Source organism: Pararge aegeria, chromosome 13, assembly GCF_905163445.1.
Source record: "Pararge aegeria chromosome 13, ilParAegt1.1, whole genome shotgun sequence".
NCBI classification, from domain to species: Eukaryota; Metazoa; Arthropoda; class Insecta; order Lepidoptera; family Nymphalidae; genus Pararge; species Pararge aegeria.
The window spans coordinates 5615428-5627618 of NC_053192.1; the positions used below are offsets into that span (position 1 = coordinate 5615428).

At 38.4% G+C, this 12191-nt stretch overlaps 3 protein-coding genes across 7 annotated transcripts in view; 1 reads left to right on the plus strand and 2 right to left on the minus strand.

Annotated features, from left to right (window-relative positions):
• The window catches only part of LOC120628621 (inositol hexakisphosphate kinase 2), a 66269-nt gene extending 63406 nt beyond the window's left edge, over window positions 1-2863 (plus strand). For all 3 annotated transcript variants that reach the window (XM_039897087.1, XM_039897085.1, XM_039897086.1), the window contains exons 7-8: window positions 34-239; window positions 954-2863. In XM_039897087.1, coding sequence (XP_039753021.1) covers window positions 34-239; window positions 954-1584 — 837 coding nt within the window. In that variant the 3' untranslated portion in view covers window positions 1585-2863. The remainder of the gene's footprint in view (window positions 1-33; window positions 240-953) is intronic.
• Window positions 2864-3656: 793 nt separating this feature from the next.
• LOC120629017 (transmembrane protein 203-like) lies at window positions 3657-5720 on the minus strand. 3 transcript variants are annotated; one of them, XM_039897741.1, is made up of 3 exons: window positions 5492-5720; window positions 5246-5414; window positions 3956-4195 (listed from the first exon to the last, which is right to left on the minus strand). In XM_039897741.1, exons 1-3 carry the CDS (start codon window positions 5636-5638, stop codon window positions 4086-4088), a joined length of 426 nt encoding a protein of 141 aa, XP_039753675.1. In that variant the 5' UTR covers window positions 5639-5720; the 3' UTR covers window positions 3956-4085. The 3 variants fall into 3 exon arrangements, with proteins under 3 accessions (XP_039753676.1, XP_039753675.1, XP_039753677.1); XM_039897743.1 differs by lacking the exon at window positions 3956-4195 and adding an exon at window positions 4678-4798; XM_039897742.1 differs by lacking the exon at window positions 5492-5720 and having other exon boundaries at window positions 3657-4195; window positions 5246-5383.
• An 897-nt stretch (window positions 5721-6617) lies between these two features.
• LOC120628929 lies at window positions 6618-10569 on the minus strand. The gene is made up of 5 exons (XM_039897610.1): window positions 10515-10569; window positions 9875-9999; window positions 8889-9011; window positions 8139-8217; window positions 6618-7343 (listed from the first exon to the last, which is right to left on the minus strand). The coding sequence occupies exons 1-5, from the start codon at window positions 10562-10564 to the stop codon at window positions 7190-7192; spliced, it is 531 nt and encodes a 176-aa protein (XP_039753544.1). The 5' UTR covers window positions 10565-10569; the 3' UTR covers window positions 6618-7189.
• Between the last annotated feature and the right edge of the window lie 1622 nt (window positions 10570-12191).

Sequence of the window (12191 nt, forward strand, 5' to 3'; positions counted from 1 at the left end):
TCAGTCAGGCCTTTAACAAAGCACTGTTTCCAGGTGTACATGCCGGAGAAGGGTGCGTGCGTTCGGCGCGACAAGTACTGGGGTCGCGCGTTGTCCGAGAGCGGACTGCGGGAAGCCCTGCGGGACTTCTTCGCGGCCGGCGGAGGACTTCGCGCGCGTGTCGTAAAGCGCGTACTTCGTGACCTTGAGGCTTTAGGCCGCGCCATCGCAAAGCAGACCAGCTACCGGTTCTACTCCACGTAAGTACAGCGAGTTCATTTTTTATACCAGTAGAAGTGGTGGTTGATGTAGCAGTCTAAGATGGTAGCGGCTAACATGCACGTCTTTTGATTAGGTCAAGGAAGCTATGGCGTCGCATACACTAACCTCATAATTGTATGTTGTTGTAACATGGTCTGTAATGGATATGGCTATATATCCATTGCTTGCCGAGTGATATGCTATGCTTTCTTAGCACGCACGAGCGACCATGTTCTTGTGACCTGCATCACATATTGTATTCGCCAATTATATGAGGTTAGTGTGCTCTGAATAATTACGTGATCAAATCAGAAATGAGGTGAATTTTTAAAGCCTCCAAATAACCTAGTAATAAAGCTTAGGAAGATTAGCGTTAGCGTTGCACGTGAAAATTTACACATTAACTGACACGGTAAAAGAAGTAGAATTTAGAAATTCCTACAAGAGTTCCATGTCCAGCAGTGGGTGTTCATCGGTTGATTTGATATTGAGATGAATCTGTCCTAATCAGACTCAATGTGGCATGCTTTGGCGTGTAAACTTACGCATATGCATTTCTTTTGTTATTATTTTTTTCATTGATACGGTAATGATACACGGTATATTATTATCTTAAGGGATTTATCTCGTCGGATCAGTGCATCGTGGAACTTCTGGAATCTAGTTCAATTTACTTGTCAGTATTGAGTCGCTAACACATTGGGTGCTTGCAGGTCGCTGCTCATAGTGTACGAGGGCGACGTGCCGTGCTCGCTGCCGGCGGACGAGGCCAGCGGCGGCGCGTCGGAGTACGAGGCCGACGCGTCCGCCTCGTCGTCGTCCGCGCCCTCGCCCGGCCACTTCGACATGTCCACGCTGCACGACGAGATATCCGGCGACGCGCGCCCGCCCGCGCCCTTCGTGCACTCCGAGGAGACCATGGGCGGCTACGAGGAGGGCGACGAGGCCGCCGCGCCCGCGCGCTCCGCGCACCCGCCCAGCCCCGACTCGGCCGACAGCTGGATGGCGTACTCGTCCACCAGCAGCGAGTCGTGGCGCCACGAGCCCGAGGCAGAGAGCGAGGCGGCGGCCGAGGCGAGCGGCAAGCGCGCGCGCACGCGGCCCGCATGGCGCGCGCCCGCCGCGCCGCCGCCGCCCGCGCCCCGCGCCGCGCCGCCCCCGCCCGACGAGCGCGTGGACATCCGCATGATCGACTTCGCGCACACGGCGTACGCGGCCGCCGAGGCGGAGTCGCCGCTGGCCACGGCCACGCCGCACCACGGGCCCGACTGCGGCTTCCTCACGGGCGTGGACTCGCTCAAGCGGCTGCTCGGCGAGATCCTGCACCCGCAGCCCTACAGTTAATGAGGCCGCCGCCGCGCCCGCCCCGGCCGAGTTCACTTCGCGAATGAATTAAATTTCCTTGAAAAATTTGAATATTCGACTGAGATGTCTCCTATCGGTAGTGGTGGAATTTATAACGCAGATGCGCCGGGCGGCCGCGTCGAGTGGACGAACGCAGGGTACTCTTGTTTCGCCCGTCGCGCGGCCGACGTGAGGCGACCCCTCCCCTTGAGTGGCCGCGTAGCGGTCGCCGCACTTAGTGAATGTTGGCGGTACAAAATACGTTAATTTTAAAGTAAATTTATTATAATTTCGAAGGGACCCAGTAGCTAGTCTAAAGTGTATTTTAAGTATTACTTTTAAGTTATTCCAGATTGACGTGCTTTTGTATTATATCCCCTTGGTTAATTTCACTGGTCTTATTGGCCGATCGAAAAAGAATTTTCTTACAGAATCAAGTAGACATTCCCTGTCATTGTTAGTTAGTTTGGTTTATTGCTTGGATGATAATTGCATCAATTGGTTAAGAGTGTGATATTCTGTTTTGCATTTAAAATCCTAACTTGTATTAATTAAATTGACATAATGAAAACGCAGTTATAAAACCAAAGTAGATTACATAAACAGTTTGTTGAAAAATTCTATAATTGACTTGCAAATACTTTTTTGTTTGTCAATGTTGTAAAACAATTGTTATTTTTATTTTGCTACCATATTTCGGATTACACCTATAGACATTTTGTAATATTGTGTAATATAAAGAATAAAAAAAATATTATATTGAAATATAAGCAGTATTATTAGAGTTTGTGTGACAGGTTTAAGTTTTGTTTATACCTTGATTTGAACTTGGCATGGGTGCTAGTATGTAATACACTGCCAAGATGAGTGAAATGGACACTATATGTACTTTGGAGTCTGCTACATGGGATATTATAATAGCTATTTGGACGGAAGCTGTAACATTTTCAGCCAGTCCGGGTGTTATGTGACAGCCAGTGTAATCAACTAGCTTACACTTGAGTACAGCTCGGCCAAAGTGTAAGCGCTTATCATTATTGGCGAGGTCACAACTTTTCAAAACAAAAAATTATATATATAGTTTTAAGGTCTTCAAAAGTATAGATTATTTATATTTCTTCATTATTTTAAACTTGTTTTGCAATGAAAACAACACTAAGTAGGAATTCGCACTGAGGTGTCTGATGTTAAAAAGTTGTGACCCTGCTACTAATGTTAACCAACATTCATTTGTGCTGTTCGTCACATGTTTGTTACTATTTTTTAATTGTGGGATAAATTTATAAACAGTACCTGGTTTATTTAGGATGCTAGGTTGTATTATAAATTATCATTTACGTCTGTTATTTTAAATAACTGTATGACACTATTTTGTTATATAAATTTTAAGTGTAAAATATTTTTTTTTTGTTTCATTTATAATAATAATTAGCACTATCTAAATGTAATAAAAGTATTTTGACCCAAGTATTAGTTTTATTTTTGATTAAACTTATGCTCTATTAACTCCAAGAACACTAACCTTCCTCTTAACAGAAACACTCGGGAATTGACACTCAGGAGGACTTGTGATCTATAGTTAATCCTAACAACTAGACAAACAAGGTCAACTACCTTGTTGGTTTTCAGTTTTGTATATCTAAATTGGCGCATCGAAAAAATAAATTGAAAGGTTAACAATTGTGGGGCATTTTTAATAAGTACATCAAACTTTTCTTTTGCTGTTTTTGACACTTTTTTTATCAAATTGAAAATACATCTTTTGGGTTTCTTAATGCTCATAAGTGCTTGACGTCTTGTCTGAGCACTGCACAAAGTATAGCTTATGTATGAAGGAATTTCCAGTAAGCAATACATTAATCAAACTGTTGTTGGTATTGTAGTCTGTATTTAAAAACCTTTCCAAAGAATAAGAAATAAATAAAAAAATTAAAAAAAATATACATGTATTTTGTGTTAAAGATAATTTAGAAAATTATATTTGTTTTTGTGACAATGCTCCTGTATATTTATAATATAAAAACAAATTGCTTTATATCCCATATATCTTTATTAAAGAAAAGTAAGACAGAAACATAACAATCTGTTTATTGATGTAACTGACAAGCTCTTACAGCTATAAGTTGTAATAAAATAAACAGTGGTGCAAAAACTTCACTATATTCAATTGCAGAGTCGCCTTGGAGCTTTCTACACAATAAGAACTTAAAGACAAATGTTAGACCTAAAAATATACAACTCCATGATACTCTATACAGGGAAGCCTTGTATGAGACTTCTAAAGTCATTCGTATACATACTATACAGCAAAAGTATGCATTCATAGCATCACTTACAAATAATGGGGCAAATATTGTCCACCATGCACTGTTCACAATACCATCAATCTTGAGAGCTAGCAGTGCAGTGAATATAGCAATTGTAATCAAATTTATCCATATTTCAAAAACTGTGAGCCCTAACCACTGCACAATCTCGTTCAGTGTGAAAAACATTATTGTTTATTTATTGGCCCCAAGCACTGCATTCCTGAATATCCTTATGTGAACTGATGATGAATGTCTGACTTGAGCACCAAAGTCAACATCATCAGTCAGTGGTTCCAGATCATCTGTCAAAGAATAGTTTAATGAAGAATCATGTTGATGAATAACTATGAAGACTTTTATAAAGTTTATGTGGTAAAAGGTGCACCTGGATTGTAGGACTGTTGGAGTCATTGGGGTCTTAAGTGGAGTGGAAACTCAGTCTGGACAATGCTGCATCAATATAACAAATCACATTATCATAAAAGTTGCAGGGGGCCGCTAGACACAAGTGGCTTATCTATCTTGGTTATTAAATAACATGTTTAAATTTTCTGTAAGACATATTTACATAAAATTCACTATAATATGGAACTTAACTTTTTTGAACAATTTATAATGTACATCAGTTTTTCATGATATGTGACTCCTAATATGTGAAAAAACAATTAACTTATATTTGACCAACTTTTCATGTCCCTCTCAATAAAACCTCCTCATATAAAACTGATGCTGACAAGCTAATGGCCCACCGGATGGTAAGTGTAAAATCATTGTATATAAACAAAACAACACTTAGCAGGTCATGCAGAAACCTAAGTGCTACCTTGTGTCCATTAAACTGACGAAAGGAGTTAAGTTTGTTTTTTTATTACAGGCACTTTTTTATCACCAGTGAACCGATAAAACTGAAAAATTTAATGAAACAAACAATAAGTTTCTAATACGAACCCTTAAGATATTAAATAATTAGTAAATATGTTCTTTGTACTAAGTAGGTACTGATTTGTGGTTAGTATTGTTTTAACTTCTAAATTGGTAGCACCGCGTAGGTAGCACTTAATTACAAATAGATCTAAACTGACCAGTAATTTACCCCATCGTACCGAATAGTAACGTCAAGGAATCTAGTTTACTGATACAGTAAAAGCCTGTTTGCCTGTAATATCAATGAACACTGGTTACCATGACCTTCAGCCGGACCCCAACAATTCTGCTTGGCGGCAGATACTAGGCAAGGCGATAGTACTTCCCCGGACAAGGTCAATCACAAAAAGCTCCACTACTAGTAAAATCATTTACCCGGAGATAGCAGGCATCCCCTTAACAAGTACAAACAATTAATTATTACTTACCGATAAGATCTACCGTCCCTGTGTTTACTTCAATCTGACATGTCCCCGAAAATAACAATTCCAATTGCAGGGCTAAGTTACAACATCTTTGTATAGCTGCTCCTAAACCATGCAATATAATTTCCTTCTCGCCCTTAGATAAAAGATCGCAGCATTTTTCGAGCTGGGCCTAAAGCAATACCAACATATTATCAAGAATGTTTAAGTTTTCAAGTTTTTAGTAACGAATCTTTAAAATGAGGTTACCTTGAAATTAGTCTTTTTGGTTACAAATATAACATTTTCTCCTTCAACAGGTCGCAATGGTAACCTCTTTTTAATAGCATATTTCTTATTTGGTAGGCGTTTAGGATTTCTTTGATCTTTCTTTTTCGCAATATTTTCATCTCCCATATTGCGTCCACAGATTAAACTTAAAGATTTTGTGTCAACTTAACTGTCAAATTAAAAATACTAATCAGACCTCTACCCTTACGAAAAGCCATAAATCAAAAGAAGAAGAAGACCTCTACCCTCCATAAATCAGCCACAGAGACACACATATATATAGGTATTATTCATTTAAAACACGGAAAGTATTTCCGGTTCCCTATTTACCTAATGGCGATTATAATATAATATAATAATAAAAAATAGCCCGGCGGAATTAGAATTAACACGCACGGTTTACTGGCATACTTACAGGTGCTTTTAATCAGGTAAAAAAGGTAGAGGTTTTTCTATCATTTGGTCAAAGAGGATCAAAGATTAAGCGAAAAGTATAGTTTGGTAGAAAAGACTATAACCGGAGATTTATTATATTTATACCCGGCGAGCGTTTTTACGGGAAGAATTAAAAAAATATATAATTTGCAATTTAAATTAACGAAATCTTTAATTTCTGCAAAAATAATTAGGGGAGTATCTACTATATCCATTTTTTTTTGGATATAGTAGATACTCCCGTAAAACCCGAACATCACGGGCAGTTTTTCAAAATTAATCATTCTACCTATTGACGGTGTAGATTCACTATCTTTTGCATGTCGAAGTCTCCTTCTAATTTTGCATTTTTACATTTTGCTTGTGCTGTTCAAATACTCAGCTAAAGCCGCAGAAGCAGCAGGTGCATTGCGCTCGGGCCCGGCTCAGCCTGGCAACGTGATGCAATCTATCGGCAGAGCTGTGTTGTACACAGAGTCGCGCGAAGAGACGTCGGCAACCCGCCTTAGTCGAATAACAATGCAACCATAGACAACTACAATTTGACAGCGTTTGATTCTCTGCAGATTAACTATACAACTACTGTTACGAAATTAGGTTTGAATTGATTTTTGTGTAGCTGGTATTAATTTACTTAATAATTATTGTAAGAGCAATGAAACGAACACAATTTTTTACACCGAAAATGTTTTATTTTGTCGAGATCATCTTTCACACTGACCTCTCAATACAACTGGACTGGCGTTCGTCCCCATTTGAAGCGCCACATAAAGATAGGAGTAGGTACCTTTTCAGTCCCTGAACACTCTTATTACCTACAGCGCCAACAAAGCAATTGTAGATTCAAACAGAGGGGTACGAGAAATCTATCAAATCTTTCTTTAATCTAATTATAGCTTCCGTACGAGTTTCATTTTACAATAGTGATTGTTTACGTGTGAAATTTCAATTTATTAAATGTATATTTATGGGAATAATAAATTCTCATGCTTGGCCATCGGTCCCAGCGTCAAAAACCAGCATAAATCCTTCTCAAACCTCAACCATTTTTAGCGGCCTCGCGCATTGGTGTCATTTGCCTGCGCTGCGTCCTTCGACAAGCTCATGAATAAGGATTTACGTGTGTCGAACTTTTCGAGCGTACACCTATGAATCCAGTATAGAGTATAGCGGAACTATTTATGAGTACTACGCACGATACTTTAATTTCTAGATACAATATGTTGCAAAAGGTGGTGACTTCTATGCAGCTGCTGGAATAGGCGGTTCGGTGCTGTTTAGTGGACGTAGAAATGGTTCCGATGTGGAGGTAGTGTTCCTCGAGCGGCGAAATCTGCCTATCAGTCTCCGCGTCAGTTCTTTTTCACTTTGTGATAATTCTGGTTCTTTAGGTGGCCTGAAATGTTGTGACGTTAAAATTACATTACTTAAACCTAAACCTAAACCTTCGAGGGTTTACAACGCGCCCTGGTCTAAGAAGAGCCCACAACAAACTTAGGCGGGTAATGTTATTTCTTAAGTTATATATACTATAGTTCCAGTTTTTGAATTATAGTATAGTTCAACGGATACATACCACGATAATATTCTGGATCTGTCGATATTTCGACCCACGACGGGACTGCGTAGGTACGAGATGTCATGTCATGGGACATTTCGTACATACTACGACAACTATATTAAAGAAATGTTAATTAACCAAGAAAATCTTAGTTTAAAATCTTTAATTGGGTAATGTTATGTTATCACCATGAAAAGAGTATGTGTTGGGTATTTAAATACAACAATTGACTAAGTATTTGGTAATGATTACTGTTTTAATTTAAAGAAAATTGAACGATTGCGTCTTCGTGGTATACCTAGCATATATGACACAGATATTGGTTTTAACCTATCGATATTTTAATACTTCTGTTTTATCGTGTATACCTAAGTACTCGAAAAAACACCTCGTGACTATGAGATTGAATCATTGTTTTGTTTGCACTGTGCGTACATTCAAAGGTCAAATGAAGATGCTAGTTGCTACACAATAAGTTTATGGCTCTATTATAGCGATTCACATGCACAAACTTACACGTGTAAATTCGATTTCAAGTCATTACAATATTAGATTAATTTGTCATTTTTTCTAACTATGTTATTGCATTAGGTAAGGATACTTAATTAAGAAATATAAGAAATAAGTAACCTTTCTGTTTCAAGAAACACAACTGGAGTTTCAGATGTCTCCAAGTAAACGTTTTCGCCTGGGCTTCTAGTTTGGTATACTTCTGCAAAAATCCATTACATACGTATGTTTAGGCATTTATTCAGTCAAGTCATAGTCAACTCATAACCGCGCCTTACTCATAGTAAACATATAACGTCTAACAGGAATACGAAACAATATTGAAGGATGCATAAGTATATTTCATAAGGAATCACCCTGTAAAAATATTAAAACAAAAGAAACATATTTATTTTTCCATACAAACGAATTCATAACATTCTTAGTATTTACTAGCGTGTCGATCTTTTATCTTCAATATTATATTGTCATATATATTATTCAATATAAAAAAAATACTCATTTAATATTATTCAATATTGTATGTCATATATAATATTGAAGATAAAAGACCGACACACGCATAGTACCTACGTTACGCGTCGCGTACCTAATAAAGTGACAGAAGTCACATGGTTTTAATTTGGCATGTCGTGTTAGGGCTGTATCTGATTGCAAATTGTCGCCCCTTGTCCACAAATCTGAGGCTTAGGGAATAAGTCAAAAATGCCTGTTATTACTCGGGCAACCAAGCCTTTCAGGCCGGAGTACAGCTGCTTGGCGGATGAATGAGCCTTGATGATGCTTGCTCCTATAATAATTGCAGTAATGATGCTTGCTCCTTTACTAATTGCAGAAGATGGAAATAAGAAACTCTAAGTTTGTACTTACCGATAAGAGGTTCCGGTGCGGACCGCTTCTCAGATCGGTTGACTGCAACCAGTCGTACAACTGGTCGATCATCGCCGCCAGCTCGTCTCAATATCGAAGGTTCTGTCGTAGTTCTGGACGTCACTATTAATAAAACACATTTTTATAAATATTTCGAGTTCCATAGTAGACTATGGAACTAGTAGACTATGGTGCTGTCCTTAGATGTAGAACTGAGTGTCAAGTATGATTGCGTTAAAGTTAAGACTTTAAGTAGGATTTATATGACAACGTTGTACGTACAGGTAAATGTTATCATAGACAAAAGTTGTCGATGAATAGGTTCTAATTAATCGTTATTAGGGTAGGATCCTAGGTCTGAAAATCTGTTTGGTGCGGAGAATAAAAATTGAAGAAATTATAAATTACTTACATCTTACAAATCCCCCTGCTTTTCGCGGAGCCAATTAAGATTTATGTTTTTATTGCATATAATGGAATTCCGTAAAATAACGATTTTCTTGTAAAATAACGAAATTCTATCCAATATCAGTATTCCATTTCAAAGTAGGTACTAGGGAGCCTTGTATACAGGGTTACATACAAAATACCAGAAAGCTCTCGGCCTTGTGGTTCCTAGCATTAAAGCTAACAACTTTTGTTCTACGACTTTTCAAAAATTCAGTATTGATTTATTTCATACAAAAAATAATACTTACATCATGTTTTTTTTGTAAAGTCAACACTGAAGTGTGAAACGAAATACATGTCAAACCGCTGCGAGCACGCACGATAGAGACGTGGTCCGCGCGCCGGTGCCCATGATACATTTCATAGTTACCAACTAGTAGAGTCTAAGTAAAATATTGAAATTTTGAATAGTTTACAAATTATCAAGTTAAAAAAAAAGGCGTAGAACAAAAGTTCTTAGTTTTAATGTAAACAATTACAGGCCGAGAGCTTTCTGGTTTATTTTATTTTACCCTGTATATTGGTTACACACTTACATGCGAAAGAAGCAAGTTCCTTTTGCGCATAATGATATCCAACTGATATGCCGTACACCATCAGCACGATGATCACAAACATCATCAGCATCAGCAGAAAAGCGCAGCAGGTCCATGTTAGCACTCTGAACTCACAAAATATGAAGATTAGGTTTAAAACGAGTTGGAGTGTTTTTTTTAAAACACAACAAGCGAAAGACATCGCAATTTTATTTGTTTGTATCGCATGTTTGATTTGTCAGTTTTTCCCTGAATGAAATGTGAACTGTGTAATTGCGAACAGGGGCTCTCAACCTTAGGCGCACTTAAAAGTTAAGAAATTTGTTACGGCGCCCGCGCTTTGACTTAGCCAGTTAAAATAATTAGGTACTTGTGAGTTATGAAGTAAGGCGTAAATAAAAATCCTGATGAAACTAATAAAACCATAATACTACCCTAAAATGGGACGGCTGAGCTTGGTGATCTCAATACAATTTTTCAGTGTGGGCCAAGCCGTGACACCGCTGCACCAAAACTATCTAAAAATAATTTTCCTTAATTTTTCTGATGTACAGAAGGAGCGCCTCGTGGTACGCCTCTGTACTTTCTACGGCGCCCAGGTTGAGAAGCCCTGGTGAATAACATAGAAGCAAGGTCTTACCTTTCAATACAGAAGACAAAAGAACAAAATATGGACTGTAGTAAGCCCATGCTTTGCAACTTTTTAACACCTGAAAGTCATAATTTTACATCATAATAATTCATATTGTAACAATTATCCGAGCCCACTGTTGTTTCGATGGTAAGGATTAAACTTTGTATACAACGTGTAACCGAATTACGAAAAACTGTTGAAGGGTGCATATAGATATTTCAGTATTCCATTTAAATCATATTTTTATTTCCATACAAACTAATTCAAAACTTTCTAAGTGTTTACTTATGACAACCCTATTGAAGATAAAAGACCGAAACGCGCATAGTGCGAACGCTACGCGATGCGTACCAAATAAAGTGACAGGAGTCACTTGATTTTATTTTGCATGTGATGTTAGGGCTGTATATGATATATTTCAGTAAAAAGTATGGCAGTGGTGTACTCAATAATTCGGTTTTCAGTAAATGAAAACCGAATTATTGAGTATAAGATATATATAGCGTATAAGATAAGCCTTTGGAATCAATCTGGCCAGATCGATTTAGCTAACAGATAATCACAAGGGCTTTCGTACGAAGTTAAAAGATTAATCAATCTACTCAATCCTAAATCTTCAGATATCCTTTTTCTATTGTTCGCTGTAGATAATAGCTTTAGTAAATATATTTCGGATGATATGAATGGTCTATGGGCCTCATAAGAAGGCTCCGAGCAGGCGATGGAGAGAGCTATGCTTGCAGTATCTCTTCGAGATCAAATCAGAAATGAGGAGATAGCTCAGAGAACGGATGGACGTTGGGACCCAAGAAGCTGGAATGGCGATCCCAGACTGGTAAACGTAGCGTCGGTTGGCGCCCAAGTACTAGACAGACGACATCTAGCACGTCGCAGGGACTTGAGCGGCACTTTGGAACACAAACTGCGAAATTTGGAAATCCCTCCAAATCCCTATGTCTAGAAGTGGACGTGTATCGGTTGACATGGTTTACATAGTCTAATACCGAACCTAACCAATCGTCCACCTTGTATTGCTGAATGAGGGTTCTATATGTTCTTTAATCTGTGATTAACGCGTTCTTTGGTTCTTACTCACAAACTTCGCAGTTGTATTTATAGAAACCTAAGTTGACATAAATGTGCTTACAAAATTTATCAATCAACAGATATTTGTAGATTACTAGTATCAAAATTGCACTGTTAGCTTAATAATTTCGTGCAAAGGTAAATTAAAAACGAGTGTCTATCAAATAAGGTCAATAAAAAAGATCACAAATATAATGCAAAGTACATATTTTGAAAACTAACGTTGAATGTCATGTTGAAGTCACCTGGTAAAGAAGATTTTACTTATTCTTCGGCCAGTGTTAGTTTGATTGCAAAACATTGCAATTTAGACAAGTATATCGACGAGATGATGACTGAGGAAAACATAAAACATCCACAGTTCGTATGAGTATTTTAAAAGTAAGTATTAAAATCGTTCCTTAGTCGTTCACTCTTGACAGAGTGGTCGTGGTTGACGATGATACATTTTCTTTGGCTACAGCAGCCCCGCGATGCGGCTCCACTTGTTACGATCTTCAGCGTTTCGGGAACATTGGACTATGGAGGTTTGTGTTGCAGCTTTATTAGGTCTGTCCAACGCGTGGGTGATCGACCGCGTGACCGTTTGCCTTCCAC

Bases quoted from the DNA above. Each gene is read 5' to 3' on its own strand.
- LOC120629017 (XM_039897741.1), bottom strand. From the start codon at position 5,638: ATGGGAGATGAAAATATTGCGAAAAAGAAAGATCAAAGAAATCCTAAA. The intron at 5,415-5,491 runs GTAACCTCATTT...GTATTGCTTTAG, and splicing joins CCAAAAAGACTAATTTCAAG to GCCCAGCTCGAAAAATGCTG. The intron at 4,196-5,245 runs GTAAGTAATAAT...ATTCTTTGACAG, and splicing joins AGGGACGGTAGATCTTATCG to ATGATCTGGAACCACTGACT.
- LOC120628929 (XM_039897610.1), bottom strand. From the start codon at position 10,564: ATGGGCTTACTACAGTCCATATTTTGTTCTTTTGTCTTCTGTATTGAA. The intron at 10,000-10,514 runs GTAAGACCTTGC...TTGTGAGTTCAG, and splicing joins TTTGTCTTCTGTATTGAAAG to AGTGCTAACATGGACCTGCT. The intron at 8,218-8,888 runs GTAAGTACAAAC...TTTTTGCAGAAG, and splicing joins CGCACCGGAACCTCTTATCG to TATACCAAACTAGAAGCCCA.